The sequence below is a fragment of the Lagenorhynchus albirostris genome, chromosome 8 (genome assembly GCF_949774975.1).
Source record: "Lagenorhynchus albirostris chromosome 8, mLagAlb1.1, whole genome shotgun sequence".
Lineage (NCBI taxonomy): Eukaryota > Metazoa > Chordata > Mammalia > Artiodactyla > Delphinidae > Lagenorhynchus > Lagenorhynchus albirostris.
The window spans coordinates 14,521,550-14,544,759 of record NC_083102.1 but is presented as its reverse complement, the minus strand read 5'-3'; the positions used below and the strand labels follow the sequence as shown (position 1 = coordinate 14,544,759).

Genomic DNA, 23,210 nt, shown 5'->3' with positions numbered 1-23,210 from the left:
ACGAATGAGGGTCTTCCCTGGTGGCACAGTGGCTGGGAGTCCGCCTGCCGATGCAGGGGACACGGGTTCGTGCCCCAGTCCGGGAAGATCCCACATGCCGCGGAGCGGCTGGGCCCGTGAGCCATGGCCGCTGGGCCTGCGCGTCCGGAGCCTGTGCTCCGCAACGGGAGAGGCCACAACAGTGAGAGGCCCGCGTACCGGAAAAAAAAAAAAAAAAAAAAAATAATAATAATAAATAAAAAGGAATGAGTGGGGACTTCCCTGGTGGCACAGTGGTTAAGAATCCGCCTGCCAATGCAGGGGACACGGGTTTGAGCCCTGGTCTGTGAGGATCCCACATGCCGCGGAGCTACTAAGCCCGTGCGCCACAACTACTGAGCCTGCACTCCAGAGCCCGCGAGCCACAACAACTGAAGCCCACGTGACACAACTACTGAAGCCCGTGCGCCTAGAGCCCGTGCTCCGCAACAAGAGAAGCCACGGCAATGAGAAGCCCGCGCACCGCAACGAAGAGTAGCCCCCACTCGCCGCAACTAGAGAAAGCCCACGCGCAGCAACACAGCCAAAATAAATATAAATAAATAAATAAATTTATTTTAAAAAAAAAGAGTGGAGAAGGGCTTTTGAAGGAGTGACTGATAGGACAATTCTGCTGAAGATCATTTATATTTTTTTAACTTTTGTGCCTCAGCCTGGCCCTGTTCCCACCCCTAAGGTGCGTCAGCAGTTTCCAGCGTCTCCCTGTCTCAGCCCTTAGACAAAAGATGTGCCAACCAACTGCAGGCTTCTGCATCACAGCCACCCCACCGTCCCCTGGCAGTGTGCTAAAGGCTCCTTGGTCATTGAGTCCTGGAATGATGAAGCTGGAAGGGGCAACACACATCCTCTATCCCCCATTGAATAAACTGGTGTCTGCAATTGATTATCTTTTTGGAGATACCTGGAAATAGAGCAAATAAAAGCAGCAGAGCCAAAATTAATATTTATTTCCTTTTATTAGATAATCTCAAATGGAGCTTGGAGAAGAACAGGAAGGAATACAACTACTGAATTATAAGAAGTTGAGCTTACTTAATTCAACAAAATTTATCCAATGTATCAGCATATCAAGCAGTCGGCTAGGTATCTGGGGTGGCACAGTGAACAAGACAGGGTGACTCAGCTCTCATGGAGCTCACATTCTAATGCGGAAAGCAGACAACGCCAGGTTGGACAGATGCTTAAAATGAACAAAGTAAGGCGCAAAGTGTTTTAAAAACCAGAGATCCGGGACGCAAGCATCCAATTTAATCTATAGACGGACTCCTTATGGAGGTTAGTAAGCTAATCTAAAGATGCCAGGTGTTAACTGAGTGGTTCTCACTGTGGTATTTTAGAAATTGACGGATTGTTGGCTTCACAATAATTGCGGACTTTTACTGGCATTGAGTGGATGTAGCTAGGGAAAACAGATGCCCTGCAGTGTATGGGTTAGTCCCACACAAAGAATTATTCGGTACCCTATACGACTTTCTAATGTCCTGTTGGACATTTATGTAGGACTTACAGCTCGCCTGAGAAAATATAATTCCTTTTTTCCTCTTAGACAATCTGTAATTTGTCTCGTCCTATTATCCTTATTTCAATTAACGTAACTACGCTCTTTCCCTTACCACATACAGAGAAGGTATATGGTCTGTTATGACTTACCCTAATACTGGTTTTCATTCCGGTGTCACCCATACTAATAATCTTTCCTTCTCCTGTACTTCTTTACAGGAAATAGCCTCTGATCGACTCTTAAATCCAGACCTATTCACTATAAGTAGAAGTAGGTATCTGTTTCATGATGTCGTATAGCGTGGTCATGCTGAAGCATTTACACATTGATACTCATTTTATCTTTATTACAAACTTCTTTCCTTCTGTTTCTCCATTATAATAGATAGGGCAGTAAATTGATTTCTTAAGAAATTCATGTAGATTGTAGTATCTGAATCATCTCAGGACAGCGAAGGGGATGTTACAAATTGCTCTGAAAGAGGTGAATAGATCTGATAGGGTTTGTGGTTGCCACCATAGTGGCAGTGGGGGAGAGGGCGCTACTGGCATTTAGTATGTGAGAGCCAAGTATGCTGAATATATTGCAATACGTTGGACAGCTCCTCACAATAAGTAATTATTCTGCATGCTATACGAATTTTGAATGTCTCACTAGACATTCGTGTATGACCTAGAGCTCGCCTGCAAGAATATAGTTATTTCCTCATTTTCTCCATTTCGACAATCTGTAGATTTTCTCTTTTTTTAAGTTTATTTTATTTTATTATTTTTTTTTAATTTTTAAATTTTTTTGGCTGCACCACACAGCATGTGGGATCTTAGTTCCCCAACCAGAGATCGAACTACTGCCCCCTGCATTGGAAGCATGGAGTCCTAACCACTGGACCACCAGGGAAGTCCCTAGATTTTCTTGCATAGTATCTTCATTTCAGTTAAGGTGGGTTCGTTCTTTCTCTTATAGAAATAAGTATTATCATATGCAGATAAGTTACTGTATCACTAGTTTTTTTTTTTTTGTATCACTAGTTTTGATTCCAATGTCCACTCGTATCCCTGCTTTTTTATTTTCCCATACTTCTTTATGCAGAATAGCTTCTGATCTCCTACCTTCTTTTAAGTTCAAATTTATTCTTTATAAGTAGATGTAAACGTCTGACTACTTAATGAGGTCTTGTAGTATAGTTGTGCCCAAGTTATGTACCTTTCATCCCCTTTTATGTTGATATTAATTTTATTTAATTTTTACTTTCCTTCTAAAATTGTTTATAGGTAGAGTATATTACCACTGAATTGCATGTTGAGGATAATGAAGAGGATGTTACAAAGTATTTGTCATTAAAAAAAAAAAAAAAAAGGCAGGAATGCTGGGTGAGAACCACCGAGCTAGGTTAAAAGGGGCACCGAAGAACTCGAAAGCCAGGGTGACTGTGAAAGAAAATAAATGAGAGGATAGGGAAGGGAGAGAGCCTCTGGAGCCATGATGATGATTTTGAACTTTATTCTAAAGGCATGATCAGATTTGTGTTTTGAAAGTAAAAAGTTTTAAATTCTTGCTGCTAAGCAAAGAACAACTTAAAAGGCGACAAAGAGATATTTAAAGAGGAAAACATGGGAACTGCTTAGATGTGCAGGGGGAGGGAAAGAAAGGATGACTTCTGCATTTCTGCTTGAGCAGATGTTTTTCTGGGGGAAAAACTGATTTGTTTGAGATAGGCAGATGGAGAGCTCAATTGTGGACATGCTGAATTAGAGATGGCTGTGAAAGATCCAGCTAGAGATGTCCAGTGGGCAGTCGGACAGAGTTGGATACATAGCATCTCTACCATGTGAGGGTCAAGATCAGGAAGTGAAAACTCCAAAACAGAAGCTACCATGAAAAAAATAAGCAAATGAAAATATTTTCGGCAAGCCTCTCAAAAAATAACCCTACCCTAAAACGTATCTTATACATTTGTTACTGTTGGAGCTCTTTAAAAGCCAAGGAGCTGTAGAGATCTCTGCACTGCTCTAAAATCTAATATAAAATCAACTCTAATGCTAATTAATTTTTATAACATACCTGCTGGAAGGAACTGTAACAGGAAATGTTGGCGACTCCTATGCAATGTTGAAAACGAAAATTAGAAGGAAAACCCTGATTCGTAATAAGAAAGGAACTCTTGTTCCAGGCACCTCAGCTGCTCTAAAAACTGATTGTGCTGCAATTCCACACAATCCATCATATTTAGAAAAAGAAGCCCCTAGCAGGTGCGAGGCTTGTTTGGGGCACTGTTCTCTTCGTTCTGATTCTGTCTCACTAGGAAACTCATCTCACCTCCTTAGGGGCCCATCCTTCAGCAGAGGGCCCTGCTCCTCATTTCCTGACGAGCCTCAACTGCCACAGGGAACGACTACAACAGCTCTCAGATTTCTCAGTCGTGCTTGTGTGAATCTGGTTACTGCAACTCAGTCCCCCAAGATACCAACCAACACTTCATGAAAGTCTGACCTGAAAAAAGCCTTCTCTGTAATCATATTAGTTAGAATATAAATGTCTACTTTGCCGTCATTTCGTAGAGCCCAAATGGGCAGTTAACTCCAGTTGGTTGCTTCTCTCTGAGCCCCACTGAGCAGCTTTTTTTATTGAATTTCAGAAAAAGTCAACCTGGATGGAGTGTCCTAAATAAACGTAGACATAAAGAGATGCATGCCCCCAAATCAGTTTCACCACAAAGAAAAGGTATAATACTGCAGTTATGTCCGTGCTAGCATTTAAATTGCCCTTACATTTTTTTCCCCAGTGTATCCCTAAGAATTTTCTGCCAACTTTTCACAATCTTCCATCCAAGATTTGCTTGTACTGTCTTATGTCTTTATTTCAATAGGCATTTTTAAATTTCTCTCAAATTTCCCAAATTAATTTTCTTTCAGTTTAACCAAAACAAAACCATGTCATGCAATAAACTAAAAGAGTAGTTGGGAGAGCAAGTTTGCTGCAATTACAGAAGTTTTAGAAGTGAGCCTGTATCAGTTACATCTAAGGCAGTGATTCCCAAACTTTAGACACGTTTCAATCCTCTTCCTGGCTCTCATCCCCAGAAAAAGTGATTTAGTTGGAATGGGGTGAAATCTGGACAGTGGAATGTTTTAGAGCTTCCCAGATGATTCAGATGTGCAGCAAAGTTTGGGAACCACTGATCAAAGGCATTTATAGGAGAGGAAATGTAAGTTTAACTATTATCTGGGGCAGTCTGGTTCTATAAGTGAACAGAATAGTTATGGCATCCTTTATGACGCTGTAACCAACATTTCTAACTCATCACGCAGGCTTTGTCTGTTTCCGTATATTCAATCACATATTCTGGGTAAATCTGATCTTTCTGAGGGATGACAAAAACAGAGGGATTCAACCTTGTATCCACACAGCTGTCATACCGCAGAGGAGGGCTCATGTAAGCCTTATGTCCTTCAATAAAATCTCCAACCAGGACTCGGGCTACAAACATAACGATGTTTTTGGGATCACACAGGCAATTTTTATGAGAATTAATGGCATCTTTTGTGAAGTAATTTCCTAGAAATAATCAGAAAAAGAAAAAGGTTAAGAATTATTATAAAAGAAGATATACAGTTTATAAGATTATTTACACATAATCCCATGATAGGCATTGACCAAGTATATATGTCAGCAATAGCTTACTGATACTTATAACTTTCCTTTGTACTTAAAAAAATGTTCATTATGCAAGTAAACTTGAATACAGTGTGTAACCCTACTGAAATAACAGAAACATCTGCTACTCCGCAGGATTCACAGGTATGGGGTTAAGCCACCGGATACCATGAGCAACTGCTGATATCACAGTGGCCCAATTCATGCAAGGCAAGTTGAACTGTAATTGATAAACCAAAGATACTCTAACAGAGTATTATATTGTGTACATTCTAAGGAGGAAAAGTCATTTACTACTATGGGAAGGTTCTGGAAAAAGGGAAAATGGGGACGAGATGTAGCACGAGCAAACAACCGACCCTGGCAGAGCTCTTCAGACAGTTGATCCATCGCCTCAATTCTAAAACAACCTCTGATAATCACTGATGTTTCCAAACGCAGCAAATCAACAACCATTTCCTGACAAATTAAAATTTCCTGGTTTTATTTTTATTATTGCCCAATGTTTTTCTGCCCTTTAAAGGAGTATATATTGCAAATTCTGATTTTCTATGCAAAAATTAATAAGTAAAATGAATTTGCTGTATTTACGATGACACACGTTTAATACATTTTTCTTTTCTTTTGCTTGGTGTTATTATTGATTTTTTTTCATAATTAAGATGTTTGAATTCCAGAAATATTGCTTATCCTGAATAAGTCAGATACAGGCCATTCTGGGTAAATGATGTCCAGCTATATTTAGAATTAAAAACTAAAAGTCTGGCTCTACTGACCTACCATTTACACTCCCACTCTCCTTCCCAAACACAGTTAATGGCCTGGTGGGAATACTCTCACACTTGTTTCTATGTATTTACATACACATATGTACATAAACTCTGATAAGTTTTATGTTTATTTGTTCCTAAATGGGATCATGCTATATGAACTGTTCTACAACTTTTTTTCCTACTTTAGTCCAAGAAATCTTGCTATGTCAGTACATCTAACCCCAACTCATTCTTTTTAATGGCTGTATAGGATTCCACTGTAAGAATGCATCATAATTTAATTTAATTAATCCTGAAATTAACTGACGAAAATGTAGGTTGGTTTCACTTTTTTTTGTCTATTACCAGTCATACTTCTACATAAATGCTAAAATATCCTAGTAAATATACCTTTGAGAACCCATGTAAATATTTCTGTAGAACAGACTGCAAAACTATAGTGGCTGAGTCATAGGATATGAGCATATTAAAGTTTGATATCACAAACCGCCCTCTAAAAGTAATCTAAAAATGTTACCACCAATAATAAAATCCTGTTTTCTCCACATCCTTGCCAACATTGGATATTATCTATCCTTTTAATTTTTGTCAATATACTGGGCAAAAAGATCTGATTTTAATATGCATTTTCTGAAGACTAGCATACTGAGCATCTTTTCATATGCTTATTGGCATATTTCATATATGCCAATATATGAACTGCTTTTTCATCTTTTTTTTCTCTGAACTGCTTTTTCATCTTTTTTTTTTTCCTGTTGTATTGCCTTTTTCTTACCGATATGTGACCAAAACAAGCTTAAATTCAAGAACTAGTAGGTCCATCAAGATCTTTTTACAGTCTTATGCAGTGAGCCAATAGGTACTTGGAAAATGACCAGGGATACAAACAAAAGTCAACCCACCACATTTCTACTGTGCCACCCACTCCTCTCTGTGCCAAAGATGCTCCTTCAGCTGCATTCTGTACTGCTCTGTTATAGCCTCCGCAAGCAAACTAGGACTAGAGGCTGTGCCCTCTTTTTTTTTTTTTGGCGGTACGCGGGCCTCTCACTGCTGTGGCCTCTCCCGTTGCGGAGCACAGGCTCCGTGGCCATGGCTCACGGGCCTAGCCACTCCGCGGCATGTGGGATCTTCCCGGACCGGGGCACGAACCCGTGTCCCCTGCATCGGCAGGCGGACTCTCAACCACTGTGCCACCAGGGAAGCCCCATACTTCATTTCCTAAGTGTCTACAAAGAGCAATTCCTCATATGTCAATTTCTAGAACTTCTAAACAATTCAACCTGTTTTGGAATGAAATCTTTCTAAAGCATACACACCTCTCTGATTTTAAAAAAAACAGAACAAACTCATTTTACCCTTTATTTTACTAATACCTCAGATGCAGATATTAATTCTGACATATGGTGTTATAACAGAGGGATGCCCTGTTGAGTTACTAAGGTGGATAGAGCTGTTTTCTCCTATACTAATGACTCCAGCATGAGAAAAAAAAATTGTGTTTGTGCCTTGCAGATCATTTTTCCTCCTTCTCCACTTAACAGCTATTAACTTCCTTCTTGCTGCCTGCCTCTAGTATCTCTTTATTCCCACTCCACACACGTGCTGGGCTGAGAAAGAAAACACTGTTATTGGCATAAGACTAAATGGATTCTGGGGAGCTCCCGAGGATAAACATACATGATCTTTGGCACAGAAATTTTATGGCAACATGGGCTACTTATACACAGTTGTTCACTCTTTCAGACCCTGAGTGACATTCCAGAATGCTAACATTTACAGATAAGTGAATTCCAGTTATGCATGTAAAAGGTGTAAATAGTATGGAATTACTGGTAAAAACAGATTTGACTTAAAGCAATTGGAATTAACCATAAAACCTATTTTCGACATTCAAGGATAGCTGTACATATGTCTTAATGGCACTGAGTTTTTTTTAAAGTTGTTCAATTAAATTTTTTCTATCTTCTAAGAAAGTCTGAGTGCTAATATGATTATTTTTGTTTATCAATGATAACTGAATGAAGAATGACTCTTTATACAGGCATTATAGATCTTTGGAGGACATTTTTATCATTCTCCATTGAGAAAAGAGTAACCATCACCCTAAATAACTGATTTTTAAAAGAAAGCATCCGGCTTTTTTTCTCCTTTTTTTCCTTTTCTTTTCTTTTTTTATGGAACGCTTCACGAATTTTGTGTCATCCTTGAGCAGGCACCATGCTCGTCGTCTCTGTATCGTTCCAATTTTACTATATGTGCTGCTGAAGCGAGCACAGCATCAGTTGTTTTTGTTTTGTTTTGTTTTTTAAATTTATTTATTGATTTATTTTTGGCTACATTGCTGCGTGTGGTCTTTTTCTAGTTGCGGCGCGTGGGGGCTACTCTTCGTTGCGGTGCACGGGCTTCTCATTGCGATGGCTTCTCTTGTTGCAGAGCTCGGGCTCTAGGCGCACGGGCTTCAGTAGTTGTGGCACCCGGGCTCAGTAGTTGTGGCACACGGGCTTAGTTGCTCCACGGCATGTGGGATCTTCCCGGACCAGGGCTCAAACCCGTGTCCCCTGCATTGGCAGGCGGATTCTCAACCACTGCACCACTAGGGAAGCCCGCATCAGTTGTTTTTAAATCATGCTTATATAATCTGGAGTCTACATAAGCTTAAATGATCCAAACCAAAGACCCAACCTTTTAGCCCACTCTCCTAAGACCTGGACTCTGTCTTGTTGCAAATACCCCTTTCAAGGAACAGATCCTTTGAAACCCAACATCCTCTTCCCTCCTTCTGCCACTGCGTGGCTGTAGGCCACCCTCATTTCTAGCCGGGACTCCTGAAACAACCTAATTGTTCTCTCCACCTGCAATCCTGGTCCTGCCCATCCTCTCTTCACACTGTAGCCAGAGACATGTCATTTCTTTCCTAAAGCCATTGGTGGTTTGCAGTTGTCCTCAGGATAAAATCCATCATCCCTTTAGCATGGCTTGCAAGGTCTTTAAGAATCTGACCCCAACCTACGGCTACCACCTCATCTTTCGTCACTCTCACCACACCTTAAGTGTGCTGTGCTGTGCTGTCCACAGCCTCCCTGGCCTTTGTCAATCTCTCGTCTTCATAAACACTCTTCTCTCAACTTTTTTTTTTTTTTTTTTTTGCATAGCTAGCTTTTGTTTGTCCCAGAGATCACACTTAGACTTCACAATGTGCTGATTTTCTAGAGTCTGCTTTGATTTATTTTTTCATTCATTCAGTATAACTGATATAATGGGATAATACTGTCAAAAATATTATGCTTTTTTCCCTCCAATTCTTTATACACAACTATCCTTCATTTAGCCAGACACATACTTTGCCTCAAAGAGAATTAGAATCTTGGAAGGAATATATAAGGAGAAAGAATTATGATCAGCTTTTGATTACCAAAATAGGATCTAGAAATACACGGCAAAAAATGGCAGACTTTGTTAACTAGAAAGAACTCTGAATAAGACCAGGAGAAGGAACCCTCTCCCAGTTGAGAGTCAAAAAGGGCCAACTTGCCTCTGACTCAGTCTTTCAGGGACCTAGGGTCTGGGCCCAGAGGGTGGTCAGTGGCTAAAAGTCAGAGATGACAGGGGAGTCCAGGAACAGAGGAATGCGTGTGTCGCACTCCCTGGTAGAACACCAACATTCCAATGCCCTGGAGACTCTTTGGAGTTTTCTACATAGACACTCAGATTATCTTGACATTTTTGTTTCCTTCTTTCTAACCATTTGGCATCTTGAGGTACCTGGGTGGCAGAATCTTGCACCCTGGATCCTAAACATGTTCCCTGACCATATACATGACCTGTCTAGGGTCTTGAATCCAGCTGGTATCAGGACAGGTCCTTCCTTGCTTAGCCGCCCCCCAAACAAGTGCTTTTTCTAATTTCACTTTGCTTCTGCTTTTTATCCAAATCTGAGTTTTTATAATCTCCTCTGCTGTTAAGGTGGGTGGCTTTCACCTAACTGCTGCAGTTCTTCTCCTCAATCCAGTCTGATCAGTTCTGGGCCACCTTCCAGCCTGTAGGAACTTGCTTACTCACCTGCCTTCCACTCTTCTCCTCTACGTCCTGTTACATGCCTGGTTTCCAACTCCAGTTTATCAAGATGTAACCCAGAGCCCTTCTATCCTGGTAAGACCCAGGCATGTCTTACCACCTCTTACACATAATCATGTATAAATTACACAGACAACAGCCTATCCAGAGGGGTTTCACGTGTGCAACAGGGGTTCTTTTTTTTTCCCTCAGAGAGTAGCCATCTCTTTGAGATCTGCCCCTTGGCCTCTTTTAAGATAACTGCCTGATGTTTTCAAGATTATGGGCTCAGTGGTTCATACCAGTCTGTCTAGACCGTATTAACAGCATCATGGGAGGCAGGACTGGAAAGCCAACATTAAAAATAAACACAAACAGGGGCTTCCCTGGTGGCGCAGTGGTTAAGAGTCAGCCTGCCGATGCAGGGGACACGGGTTCGAGCCCTGGTCTGGGAAGATCCCACATGCCGCGGAGCGGCTGGGCCCGTGAGCCACGGCCGCTGAGCCTGTGCGTCCGGAGCCTGTTCTCCGCACTGGGAGAGGCCACAGTGGTGAGAGGCCCGCATGCTGAAAAAAAAACACAGAAAACACAAACAGAACAAAAACACCCCCTAATTCCATGTAACAGGAGACAGGCCAAGGAGCAGGACCCCTCCTGACCTTCACAAGGGAGAGTGGCATGGGGAAAGGTTCCTTGAGGAACATCCTGCACGTCCAGAGAACTGCAGGCACCCTCCTCGCCTCTTGCATCCATGCTACACAAAGGCGCATACTTGGCCACGAACAACTCTCCCCTTTCACCAAGTTAAAGGAAGAATGACAGCCAGTGAGTAACACTGTCAAGCCATCCAAATACACTTCAGAGCGTTTCAGCACTCTTCTGTTCATAAAAGAGGAGAAACAGACGAAGCATCCAAGAATGTCACTAGTAGAGCCAGTTATGGCCAAGACCCGGGAACACGTATATATATATACACCGTATTTCCATTCTCTAGGAGAAATATTTGTTTGACTTCTGACATAAGAGACTCATGAGAGGGCTTCCCTGGTGGCGCAGTGGTTGAGAGTTCGCCTGTCGATGCAGGGGACACGGGTTCGTGCCCCGGTCTGGGAAGATCCCATATGCCGCGGAGCGGCTGGGCCCGTGAGCCATGGCCCTGAGCCTGCGTGTCCGGAGCCTGTGCTCCGCCACGGGAGAGGCCACAACAGTGAGAGGCCCCGTGTACCACACACACAAAAAAAGAGACTCATAGGAAACTGATGGGTTTAAATGTCACACCTGTTATATTTCACTCAAGATGGTTACTCCGCTATCTCCAAACATTTCTCAGTAGGTATTAGTGATGTGTTTAAACTTAAGAAACTTAAGAAATGCTCATCTAGTCATTCCCCAGCTTAAAACCCTTCATTAGCTTCCCCTGCCCTGGGGTCAAGTCTATTGCGTGGCCATGTCTTGGACCAATTATTCCTGACTCTATGAGGCTGGTGAACCCCACCTGTTCTTAGGAATACCTCTCCAACCTGTTCAGGTGTCCACAGGGCCTGTTCTTTTCATCTACAGCAGGTGAACATTTGCAATCATTAAATTATGTAAAATAATGGTGTGGGGGGGAGCATGTCTAACTTGTTCACCACTGTGTCCCCAGCATGTAGCACATAGAAGGCACTCAAAAATATTTGTTCACTGACTGATTGGCTTCTTGCTTTTGGGGGGGAGGGGCGTTGAATTTAATCTTAGTTATATGAGTTGAGCCCCCTTTGAAAATGTGATAAACTATTACTTGTTCCCTTAAGATGAGTGATTCTTGGACTTGCCTGGTGGTGCAATGGTTAAGAATCTGCCTGCCAGTGCAGGCGACACGGGTTCAATCCCTGGTCCAGGAAGATCCCACATGCCAAGGAGCAACTAAGCCTGTGAGCCACAACTACTGAGCCCACATGCTGCCACCATTGAAGCCCACGCACCTAGAGGCTGTGCTCTGCAACAAGAGAAGCCACCACAATGAGAAGCCCGCGCACCACAACAAAGAGTAGCCCCCGCTCGCTGCAACTAGAGAAAGCCCGTGCACAGCAACGAAGACCCAGCGCAGCCAAAAACAATTTTTTTTTTTTTTTTTGCGGTACGCGGGCCTCTCACTGCTGTGGCCTCTCCCATTGCAGAGCACAGGCTCCGGACGCACAGGCTCAGCGGCCATGGCTCACAGGCCTAGCCGCTCTGCGGCATGTGGGATCTTCCCGGACCGGGGCACGAACCCGTGTCCCCTGCATCGGCAGGCGGACTCTCAACCACTGCGCCACCAGGAAAGCCGAAAAAAAATTTTTTTAAAGAAAGAAAAAAAGATGAGTGATTCTTTGGTTTTTGTTTGGTTGGCTTTTGGGTTTTTGGTTTTTGAGTTGCATGAAGGAATTTAGGAACAAAAAGAAAGAGCTGAAAAGATTTTGTGTGACCACCGGTGTGGCCTGAGATGGGAGAGGCCTCATCTCCCATCTTTGATTAGAACCTAGCAGTGGCAGTAGGATGGGCATAGGTCAGGAAGAGCCATGGCCGGTACTGAGTAGCAATGGTAGACAAAGTCATCAACAAGGGGGAGTACCTTGCAAGATGTATGAGATGCCTTGGTTTCCCCGCCCTGCCCTTCCCGCAAAACACAAATGACAGGAGGGAAGCAGGGCTAAGGTTCAGTAATCAAGCCCCACGGCAATTTCCCACTCTACTTTGGACATTTCAGGTTAACATGAGCTTATTTTCTCTCCATGACGGTAAAAGCCTGGATGTGCTGGTTAATACAAAATAATTACATATATCTCATAACAGGAGCATGTGTAGAGCCTGAGCGATGGTTTCTACTAGTTCGGCTTCTCTATCCCATACAAACCTTTTCCATATTTGGTGTCACAAATTCCATGTATGACCCAGTCAAAATTATTCGCACAGACAGACTCTACATGGGTGCGTCTCACTGCACAAAATAGGATTCGCTCGTCTCTCTTCATCTCCTTTTTCTTCCTAATATAAGAAATGTGAGACTTAGTATCGGGAACATTCCTCCTCCGCTCCCGTTAATAACATTAATCCCAACTAAAGTCTAATCATCTTAAAATTTTATTCTGCTAGCTTTCAGAATGGAGCTACTAACATTAAGGCAACAGCTGTAAAAAATAAATATATGAAAACTTTTAAATGATAGACACATGAAAGCATTTAATTGTAAAGCTGCAGCTGAAAGAGAGAAGCTTGAGTGGACACAACGAAAACACAACTAAAGATTGAAGAAACTGTTGACTACTAAAATGAACCAGTGAATGTAAATCTTAAAAGACAGATCTTCACTAATCCATTCAAACTTTATGTCAAGACACCTGATAATGTGGCCACCAACCTCTCAAAAGCCTTCAAGAGCTTTGCGTTCCGGATCTTCTTTATCTTTTCAATCTTGAAATTTTTCATGGAAGCTTTGAAATGCTCACTCACTTTGGCATATTCCAGAGAGTCATTATTGATCTCAAACAACTAAAAAAAATTTAAAAATATATGAGTGTGAAGCAGGAAACATTTAAGGCCTGATATGTCCATATGTATGGCTGCCTGTGCCACAGAGTATCCTTGCCAGGCCTCTGACAGCAGATGGGATAAGCTGGCTGAGGCCTTCCACATCTGGCAGTCCATTCCGGCGATGAACTAGATGGCATGGAGCCCGTCCGTTCAGGCTGACTTCAGGCTAACAGAGCATTATGCCTGAAGGCAAACGGAGCGTCCCCACCCCATCCCCAGGTGTGTGACTTAGTTAGTCCAATGACCTGGTGAGTTCCCTGCCTAAGGCCAGTGCAGGGGCAGAGGCATTGGAGGTACCCAAGGAGCCCAAGCAGAGCTGCCTGCACCCAAAGCTGGAGTCTGATGTGGAGGCTAAATGATCCAGGAAGAGTCTCGCCCCAACCAGGCGAGGTGATGAGGTAAGGCACACTTCAACTCCCACAGAAACTTGTTAACTCCAACTAACGACAAGTCGCTTTTACTGTGAGTTCCAGTTTTCTCATCTGTAAGGTAGGGAATCGAATATCTATTTTACAAGTTTGTTGTGAGGATCTATCCCCAGGAGATCGTGTATGCCTGGACTCTGGAAACAGAGTGCCCTGGAGAAGACTTGTTCTCTGGGAAAGTGGCACATGACACAATCACCATTTAGATGTCAGCCTTTGCATCTTGATTCAAGGGTGTTGCAGAAGCGATTCACTCACTCCTTCACTCATTCATTCATTCAAATACACACATTTGTAGCAAAGTACTTTGTCCCATCTTTAAACAATTCACCCACTAAAAAGTAAAAACCAAGTACCTCATAGCCAGTTGAGGATGAGGTGCACGTGCCCCGTTGAGGACTAAATACCGAGGTGAAAGGCTCTGGTTGGGTCCTCACCTGCTGATGGCTGCAAAGAAGACAGGAAGAAATTCACCTGGCTCCCCGTTTCATGTGCCCAAATCACCTTCTGTGCTTAACTTCAACGAAGGTGAGGTTCCTCAGAAAACCTCCCCTTTGTATCTTCTTTGGACTCTACATCCCTGCATATTCCTGGTACACACATATCAGTAATCATGCTTTTAAAAAAGGTGGTAATCATTCATAATTTGGTAAATTGTTATTTTCCCATTGATTTAAAATGTAAAAGCCTTGACTCTTTTTTACATTTCTGCTTAACCTTCAAAGGTCCTAATGTGTTAGCATTAAGTTTGTCTTACAGTTTCTTTGTCAAGTGATAAACACTAAAATAGGGGTATAGGGGAAAGAATCCTGCCTTTCCTGGATGAACTGTATTTCAGAGTAACCATACACGTGGGTGTTCTCTACTAACATGTACAATACATAGGGATTTATTGTACAATTTTAAGTTTGAAATTTTCCATAATGAGAAAATTAAATTTTTAAAAATGCTTTAAGGAAAAAAACTCTTTAAAGACCCCCTTCTGGGGCTTCCCTGGTGGTGCAGTGGTTGAGAGTCCGCCTGCCTATGCAGGGGACACAGGTTCGTGCCCCGGTCTGGGAGGATCCCACATGCTGCGGAGCGGCTGGGCCCGTGAGCCATGGCCGCTGAGCCTGCGCGTCCAGAGCCTGTGCTCAGCAACGGGAGAGGCCACAACAGTGAGATGCCCGCATACCGCAAAAAAAAAAAAAAAAAAAAAAAAAATACCGCCTTCTGTAAAATGAAGATTCTTTTGGAATGAAAGAAATTGGCCCCAATTTATATTTTAAGCTCTGATTTCCATACTATGCTAGTATAGTGCAGAACAAATTCAATTAATACGTTGTAAGGTGCTCATCAACAACGCTATAGTTCATTTCTCTTTGGGCTGTTCAGAATAATACTCACAGCCCTTAGTCTGTCCTAAAGCAGTGTGTCCCCTCTGGGCTCATGACAGCAAGATTCAAGCTGGTTCTCTCCACAGCCGCCCACGAACAGTTTTCTCAATTCATTTTATTCACTCACTCACTTAGCTGACTATTTAGTATCGCTACGTACCATTCATCATACAGAATATTTCAAGAGCTTTGAGGAGCTGATATTTGTGGAGGGGAGGGAAGAGGTGGAGGATTATGCTAGGGGAGACAGGTGGGAGTGTACTTGCCGCCTCTCAACACTGCGATATTTTTACTTTATTCATTTGAATGTTAAAAGAACTGGAGGGAAGCTTAGCTGGCTAGGCTGATCCGATTCTAATTCTTGGGAGTTGGAATTAAGAAATTCAGAGAAAATTGGGTAGTAGCGGCAGAAGGTACAGCTGAAGGGATATAAAGATTGGAATAGAGTCCGCCTGCCGATGCAGGGGACACAGGTTCGTGCCCCGGTCCGGGAAGATCCCACATGCCGCGGAGCGGCTGGGCCCGTGAGCCATGGCCGCTGAGCCTGTGCGCGTCCGGAGCCTGTGATCCGCAGCGGGGGAGGCCACAACAGTGAGAGGCCCGCGTACCACCGCAAAAAAAAAAAAAAAAAAAAGATTGGAATAATGAGGTTAAAATTGTCAAGCATTAGCCAGAGAAAAGTCTTAGATATAAAGACAGATATGCACATAGATACAGATAAGGTTGCTGAGTCTCTTAGCAGGGGAATAAGAATAAGAAGAAAAGCAGCTAAGATATACTTGACAAATGTACTAGGATCAAGCCCATGTTACAGATGTGGGGGATGCAGAGTGATTAGATTGTCCAAATGCACACAACTAATAAGCAGCAGGCAGAAGCTGAGCCTAGACATGTAGCTCCAGAGTCCGGCCGTTAACCTGGTCACAGGCAAAGATCTGTGACCCCAGGCTGCTCAGGCCCTAAAGCAGCACTTGGACCCAACTCCCGGTCCTAAGGCCCTCAGAGAGCTCAGCTCCCCAGCCTTGGCTTGTAAAACGTTGTTTTCGCTACTACACCACGTTTATCCCTTTTGTAACTTCCCGTTTCCATGGAATACCTTAATTCTTACAACCAAAAGGACCTAATTAGAACACAGACTTCACACCTGCCTCGACAACTGTTTTACATAATCACTCATCACCCAGGAAAAAAAAAAAATCCAACTCCAAAAATGTTCCTGAGCAATGTAGGTTTGACTGAGTTTCATGAGCAGACAGAGGCGTCACACTGAATCCCCACAGCAAAATTTCCTTTACAAATCCCGTTTCATCAACTTTATCTTTCCCCAAAGCCTGTACTCAGGCAGCTACCACATCCCTTTTCTTCTCTCCATTTCTTTCTCAGCCTCCCACCCCCTATAAATCCACTCAACAAAACTAAAGATATCTAGAAGAACCCACAGCAAAACAAAAACCCAGTAATTGTGCATTTGATTCTTTCCTGGGAACAACCAGCCGTTCCCAGCTGAAGAAGCTGAGCCCAGAGTAAGAGATCTGCCCAAAGTCCCCCAGGAATTGGAGGGAAAGACAGACTTCCTGCTCTAGAAATCTTCCAGTCACGCTGTACCGCTTAGCAAGTACCTCACTCATTGTTAAAGCAAAAGGAAATTGCAGTGTTATGTGAGCAGGAACATTTCAGAAAACAGGGTCCAGATTCATGAGCGACTCAACGAGGTCAACGTGTTAACATCTCAAACGTGTGCCGGCAAGCAGCGTTCCAGACACTCACACTTGTCCATGTTTCACCTGCTCCACATCCCAGTAAGACACAAACGTCGGCCTTCTGACGATATCCTTTTGGGTCTTGGAAGCTATGTTTGTCTGAATCATCCCTTTAGACAGAAAAAACAAAACACAAATCAAGAATCAGTCCTAGGAAATGATTTATTGTTATTTTTCAGAGGCTAGTAACACAGCAAATATTCATGACTCAACTGTACATGTAAGGATCGAGAAAATCCTTTTGGATGGAAATTACTCATGATAAAAACTTGTATTCTTCACTGCCCTTAGTATAAGACCCAGAAAACAAAGAGGTAAATGAGCATTCCTGAATTAATCTAATCTTTAAATCAAAGTCAGGTGGTAAAGAGAGCCAGGGCAGCCAGATTACGTCACCCATGACAGGCTTCAACGATTATGGGTTGGAATGTGGTAGCTATATCTTAGAAGTTTTTTCCTTCCTCAAATGTGAACTGTCATTTTCAATTCACACATGTTGTACACCTAAGTCTAAGCTGCAGGCAGCATGAGCTCTTTAAAATGTAAATCATCGTACATTGCTAGTGAAAGTATAAAACGGTGCAACCACTTTAGAAAACAATTTGGTAGTTTCTTATAAAGTTAAACATACACTGCCCATGCAATCCAACAATCCCACTCCTTAGTATTTATCCAAGAGAAATGAAAAGCTACATCCACACGAGAACTTGCGTTTGAATGTTCCTAGTAGCATTATTACAAGAACCAAAAAGTGAAAACAACCCAAATACCCATCAACAGGTTAATGGCTAAACAAACCATGGTATATCCATTTTTTTTTTTAATTTATTTTATTTATTTATCTTTGGCTGTGTTGGGTCTTTGTTGCTGAGCGAGGGCTTTCTCTAGTTGTGGCGAGCAGGGGCTACTCTCGGTTGCTGTGCGTGGGCTTCTCATTGCGGTGGCTTCTCTTGTTGCACAGCACGGGCTCTAGGCGTGCGGGCTCAGTAGTTGTAGCTCGCGGGCTCTAGAGCACAGGCTCAGTAGTTGTGGCGCAGGGGTTTAGTTGCTCCGTGGCATGTGGGATCTTCCCGGACCAGGGCTCAAACCTGTGTCCCCTGCATTGGCAGGCAGATTCTTAACCACTGTGCCACCAGGGAAGCCCCATGGTATATCCTTACGATGGAATATTACTCAGCAGTGAAAAGGGAAGGACTACTCTATATGCAACAACATAGATGAGTGAAAAACAGTATTCTGAGTGAGAGAAGAGAGCCATATGCAGAGTACACACTACAAGGTTCTATGTATATGGAATTCTAGAACAGATAAAACTAATCTATAGTGACAAAGTAAACTGGTTGCAGAGGAGAGACCGATTGCAAAGGGGCATAAGGAAACTTTTTGGATTGATGGGAGTGTTCTAGATCTTGATTAGAATAGTATTTGCACTCACTGGTCAGCACTCATCCAACTGCACACTTAAAATGGGCGCATCTTATTGCAGCAATTACGCCTCAGTACAGTTTTATATCAACATCAACAAAACAAACAATGACAGAAAGAGCAAATCAGATCATGCCACAGCCCTGCTCAAAACCTTCTCGAGGTTTCCAGCTCATAAAATATTTAAGTTTCAACGTCTTCTCTCATCTCTTACACACCTCCTTCCCATGTGCATGAGCTGCCCCCTCCCTTCCAAAGTTTCCTCCTCAGATAAAAGCAGGCTCTCTCCCATGATTCCTCCATCCTCCTTCTGCCTCCTCACATTGCTTCATTTTCCCCGCAGCTGTAATTAGTTTCTGAAGTTGCCTGGTTTGCCAGCATCCAGAACGGGGCCTAACACACAACTGACACTCTAATACTAGTTTAATGAATAAGAGCAAATAAGAAGTAGAAAGAAAGTAGTCTGGAACACTGCAAACTTCTCTGAACTGGTTTCTATGAACCAAGTGAACAAAATTATGGAGCTAAAATTGTTCAGACTCAGGAACAAGGTATATTGGTTCTCATCTCTCCACCACATTTCACCATAGAGAATACCACCAAAAAAATTTTTTTTAATTTAAGCACATTTTTAATTTGACCATCCAACAGAGGAGATTTTAATTTTTCTCTATTGCCGTCTAGTCGTGGTCCACATGCATACATTCCTGCACTTATCATGCACATTAAATTTTTAAAAAATTCATTTCTGTTTTAAATATAACATAAAACCCAAAAAGTACAAGAAATACAAACTTGGGGTTCTGTCTTCTTCATTTAACAATATCAAATTTTGCTTTTACTGCACAGTTTTCATAATCATAATTTTTAACAACCACCCAATACTCCACTGAAATTTAATACCTTAATGTGTTCAGTCACTACCTTACTGGTACACAAGCTATTCCTCTACTTCAGTACTATAAGTAAGGCTTTAACAGAGACCTTTATGCCTATAGCTTATTTTTTTCTTGTGAATTATTTCCTTAGAAAGATTCCTGAGAAAATAAAAAAGCAAGCATATTTTAATATCTCTTGATATGTATTGCCAGGTTGCTTTCCACAGAAGTTGGTATAATGGCCCTTCAAAGCTATATGACTTAACACACCATAACTGGTACAGGACCCAAATCTCAGGTACAACCTGGGAATGTCAAAGACCTGACAAAATCTCCTTTACCTCTTTCAAAGCACCTATAGGGCTGGGTCCTGGAAAGGCAAGTATCTGACCACACGCAAGGGGTGTCCCACGGATGCAGCCGATGGGACAGTACATTCAGAGGGAGAGCAGTTTCTGCCCTGGTTTTTTACTAAACACAACAGACAGATGGGTAGAAGGTAACCAGAAAATCTTCCTATGGAGGCTCAAATAAACATGGCGGAAGGCAAAGTCTTTAGAAAAGGTGATGGATAAAACCACTGACCTAGATGATGAAGCCTAAAAGGAACAGCAAGGTTCTAAAATTCAGAAGGGGGACTTCCCTGGTGGCGCAGTGGTTAAGAATCCACCTGCCAGGGCAGGGGACACGGGTTCGAGCCCTGGTCCGCGAAGATCCCACAGTGAGTCCGCGGGCCACAAACTGAAGCCCGCGCGCCTAGAGCCCATGCTCCGCAACAAGAGAAGCCCCCGCCATGAGAAGCCCTTGCGCTGCAACAGAGTAGCCACCGCTCGCCGCAACTAGAGAAAGCCCGCGCGCAGCAACCGAGACGCAACACAGCCAAAAATAAATACAATAAAATAAATAAATTTAAAAATAAATAAATAAATGAATAAAATAAAATAAAACTCAGAAGGCACCCACAGGCCCAAGGTCTCTACTGCAATCATCAGCACCTGAGAATTCTGCCTCAGTCTGGGAAGCAGCCCACCTAGAGTCAGAAATTAAGAATGGCAGAGCCGGAAGTACCCCCAGAGACCACGTAATCCAATGCCCCCATTTTACAGGGTGCTCGGTGCTGTCCCCAGCTACTCTGCGTCAGAGCCGAGGCTCCAGAGGACAGGTCTTCTGACCGCCACTGGCTCCCACCCACGGAACTGCCTGCCTTGCTAAAAAGAACCCGGGTCCTGAGCGCAGCACGCCGGGCTACTCCATTCCCACTCCCACGCGGATGCCACAGGCCGGATTCCAGCAACAGGCACCACTGCCAAACACAAAGACTTACCTTGGAAACTCAGCTCGTAGTTTTGTGAACCCGCCTGAAATGGCACAATTCCCCTGCGACAGGATAGAAACAGAGACTCCAGGTATGAAGAGTCGATGTTTGAAATGTGCTCATTGTCTTTCTAATTAAAAAAAAAAAAAAAAAAGGTAAAGACTTCAGGGTAGGCTTTTAAGAAATTTCTACTATGATATTTTATATAACTTTATTTTAGCCGTGGGATTTGAACTGGAATGCACCCTGCCTTTCAAATCAGACTGCCAAGTTTCCTGGGTGGGACCACGTCACACCCTTCTGTAGTCTCCACCGCGGGGCTGAGAGCACGCTCTACACTGCAGAAACTGACCATACCCTTGGTGGAGGCCTGAAAAACAAAGCTCTTTGCAAGTCTTTTACACCTTCTATAAAATATGACTCAAGTGTACAGAGCAACTGGTACCCAACGTGCAGACATGATGTCTAACAGAATCCAACATCCTGCCATGAAGTAGAACATCACAGCTATCAGCCCATCACACGATGAGAAAGCACAGTTTAAAGCTGGTATGAAGGCATGTAAAACTCCAATAGGTATACTGCTGTCCAAATGAGAGTGACCTAGCCCTTCTCCTCTGGCTATAATGAAAGGGGCACCCCCAAAATGGAACGATATAATCTCCAGCCTCAAGGCACATATGATGGGTCTGAACACCAGAAAGGGAAGTAAAGGGAAGTGTGTCATCCTAGCAAGGGGGCAGACTAGGCCACCATTCCATTGTCCCCACCCTATGTCAGGGATGACAGACCAGATATAAGCCCCCAAGAGCAGGGGTTCCCAATATCTAATGGTAAGGAGTTCTTGTTCCTCGTGATCTAGAATGGAAGATGACAGCAAGATCCTGTTGGCAGCCGGTGGTGGGCAGGGGCTCCCAGTCCCTTTAATGACAGGCCAGACTCTGCAGGCTTCCGCTACATCCATCGCATTCCCCTTCCCTAATGGAAATGTCTGCAGGATGTAAAGGGGGAGAACCAGAACAAAAGCTTCCAAGGAAGCCGTCCCAGATAGAGAGGTCTCTTAGCCTGGAGAGGAACATGGTGGCACAGGAAAACTGGGTTCAAGTATTTGCACACAGTGCAAAGCAGGAATAAACTTGATGTGTTTCTGGAGGTAGAACCAGGACAAATGGGAGGAAGGAACAAGAAGGCTAACTTCAGCAGAACTTTCTGAACTACAGTCATGAACAATTATGTCATACCACAACGATGTTCGTTGCAACGGCTGCTGGGACATGTATCGGGATGATTGTAAAAGAGACCGCCATCCAGGGTGGGCAGCAGGAAACTGAGTTTCCATGATTAGATGATTCGCTGGGAAACCATATGCCTTCCTCAGACCCCAGAGAATGGCTTAAGTGGGCAAACACCTGCGAGCAAGGGTGGGGGAAGGCAGCCTTCACCTCTCGGCACCCTGGATTTTTGGGGGTTTTCTTTGTTTGTGCTTTTTTTTTGGCTGTACCACGCAGCTTGCAGCATCTTAGTTCCCTGACCAGGGATTGAACCCATGTCCTCAGCAGTGAAAGTGCAGCATCCTACCACTGGACCACTGGGGCCTGGGTACCCTGGTTTGATGACTTGAATCTCTGCCTTAATTTCCCATCCCCAAAGTCCTGTGCCCCTCAACTGCCTGCTCAGCTCTGCAGAACCCTGTTCCTGGCTGGAAGGAATCTGCAAACTCTAGGTCAAAGCCTTTCAAACTTGAATGTAAATGTAAATCACCCAGATCTTGTTAAAATTTGCATAATGATTCAGGGGAAGTGGGGGAAGAGTTTTGGAGCCTGCATTTTTTTAAAGTTAATTAATGAATTTTATTTTTGGCTGCATTGGGTCTTCGTTGCTGCAAGCAGGCTTTCTCTAGTTGTGGCGAGCTGGGGCTACTCTTCCTTGTGGTGCACAGGCTTCTCATTGCCGTGGCTTCTCTTGTTGCGGAGCACGGGCTCGAGGTGTGTGGGCTCAGTAGTTGTGGCTCGCAGGCTTAGTTGCTCTAGAGCACAGGCTCAGTAGTTGTGGCGCACGGGCTCAGTTGCTCCGCAGCACGTGGGATCTTCCCGGATCAGGGATCAAACCCGTGCCCACTGCATTGGCAGGCGGGTTCCTAACCACTGTGCCACCAGGGAAGCCCCAGAGCCTGCATTTTGAACATCTCCCAGATGACACTGACATTGCTGGTCTGCGGACCTGACTTTGACCAGCAAGGCTTTAGGGTCCGTATCAGCCATATTCACTAGAACTTTCTTTGACAATGGAAATTTCTCTGTGTTGTCCTATACGGTAGCCACGAGCCACATGTGGCTGCTGGGACAGCTGCTGGTAGAGCACTTAAAGTGTGACTAGTGTGACAACAACTGATTCTTAATTTTATTTAAGTTTAATTAATTTAAGTTTAAAATTAAATAGCCCCAGAGACATTGCTT

The 23,210-nt window shown here is 43.4% G+C and overlaps 1 protein-coding gene and 1 non-coding gene across 2 annotated transcripts in view; both read right to left on the bottom strand.

Annotated features, from left to right (window-relative positions):
• Positions 1 to 976: 976 nt before the first annotated feature.
• ZC3HAV1 (zinc finger CCCH-type containing, antiviral 1) overlaps positions 977 to 23,210 on the bottom strand; it is a 67,291-nt gene continuing 45,057 nt past the window's right edge. The window contains exons 8-13 of the mRNA XM_060156579.1: positions 20,764 to 20,884; positions 17,144 to 17,246; positions 14,357 to 14,447; positions 13,403 to 13,533; positions 12,899 to 13,029; positions 977 to 5,095 (exon numbers count right to left, since the gene is read on the bottom strand). Of these exons, the coding sequence (XP_060012562.1) occupies positions 4,833 to 5,095; positions 12,899 to 13,029; positions 13,403 to 13,533; positions 14,357 to 14,447; positions 17,144 to 17,246; positions 20,764 to 20,884 (840 nt within the window). The 3' untranslated portion in view covers positions 977 to 4,832. The remainder of the gene's footprint in view (positions 5,096 to 12,898; positions 13,030 to 13,402; positions 13,534 to 14,356; positions 14,448 to 17,143; positions 17,247 to 20,763; positions 20,885 to 23,210) is intronic.
• On the bottom strand, positions 8,139 to 8,244 carry LOC132525022 (U6 spliceosomal RNA). The gene has a single exon (XR_009542154.1). It is a non-coding gene; the product is annotated as a U6 spliceosomal RNA (small nuclear RNA).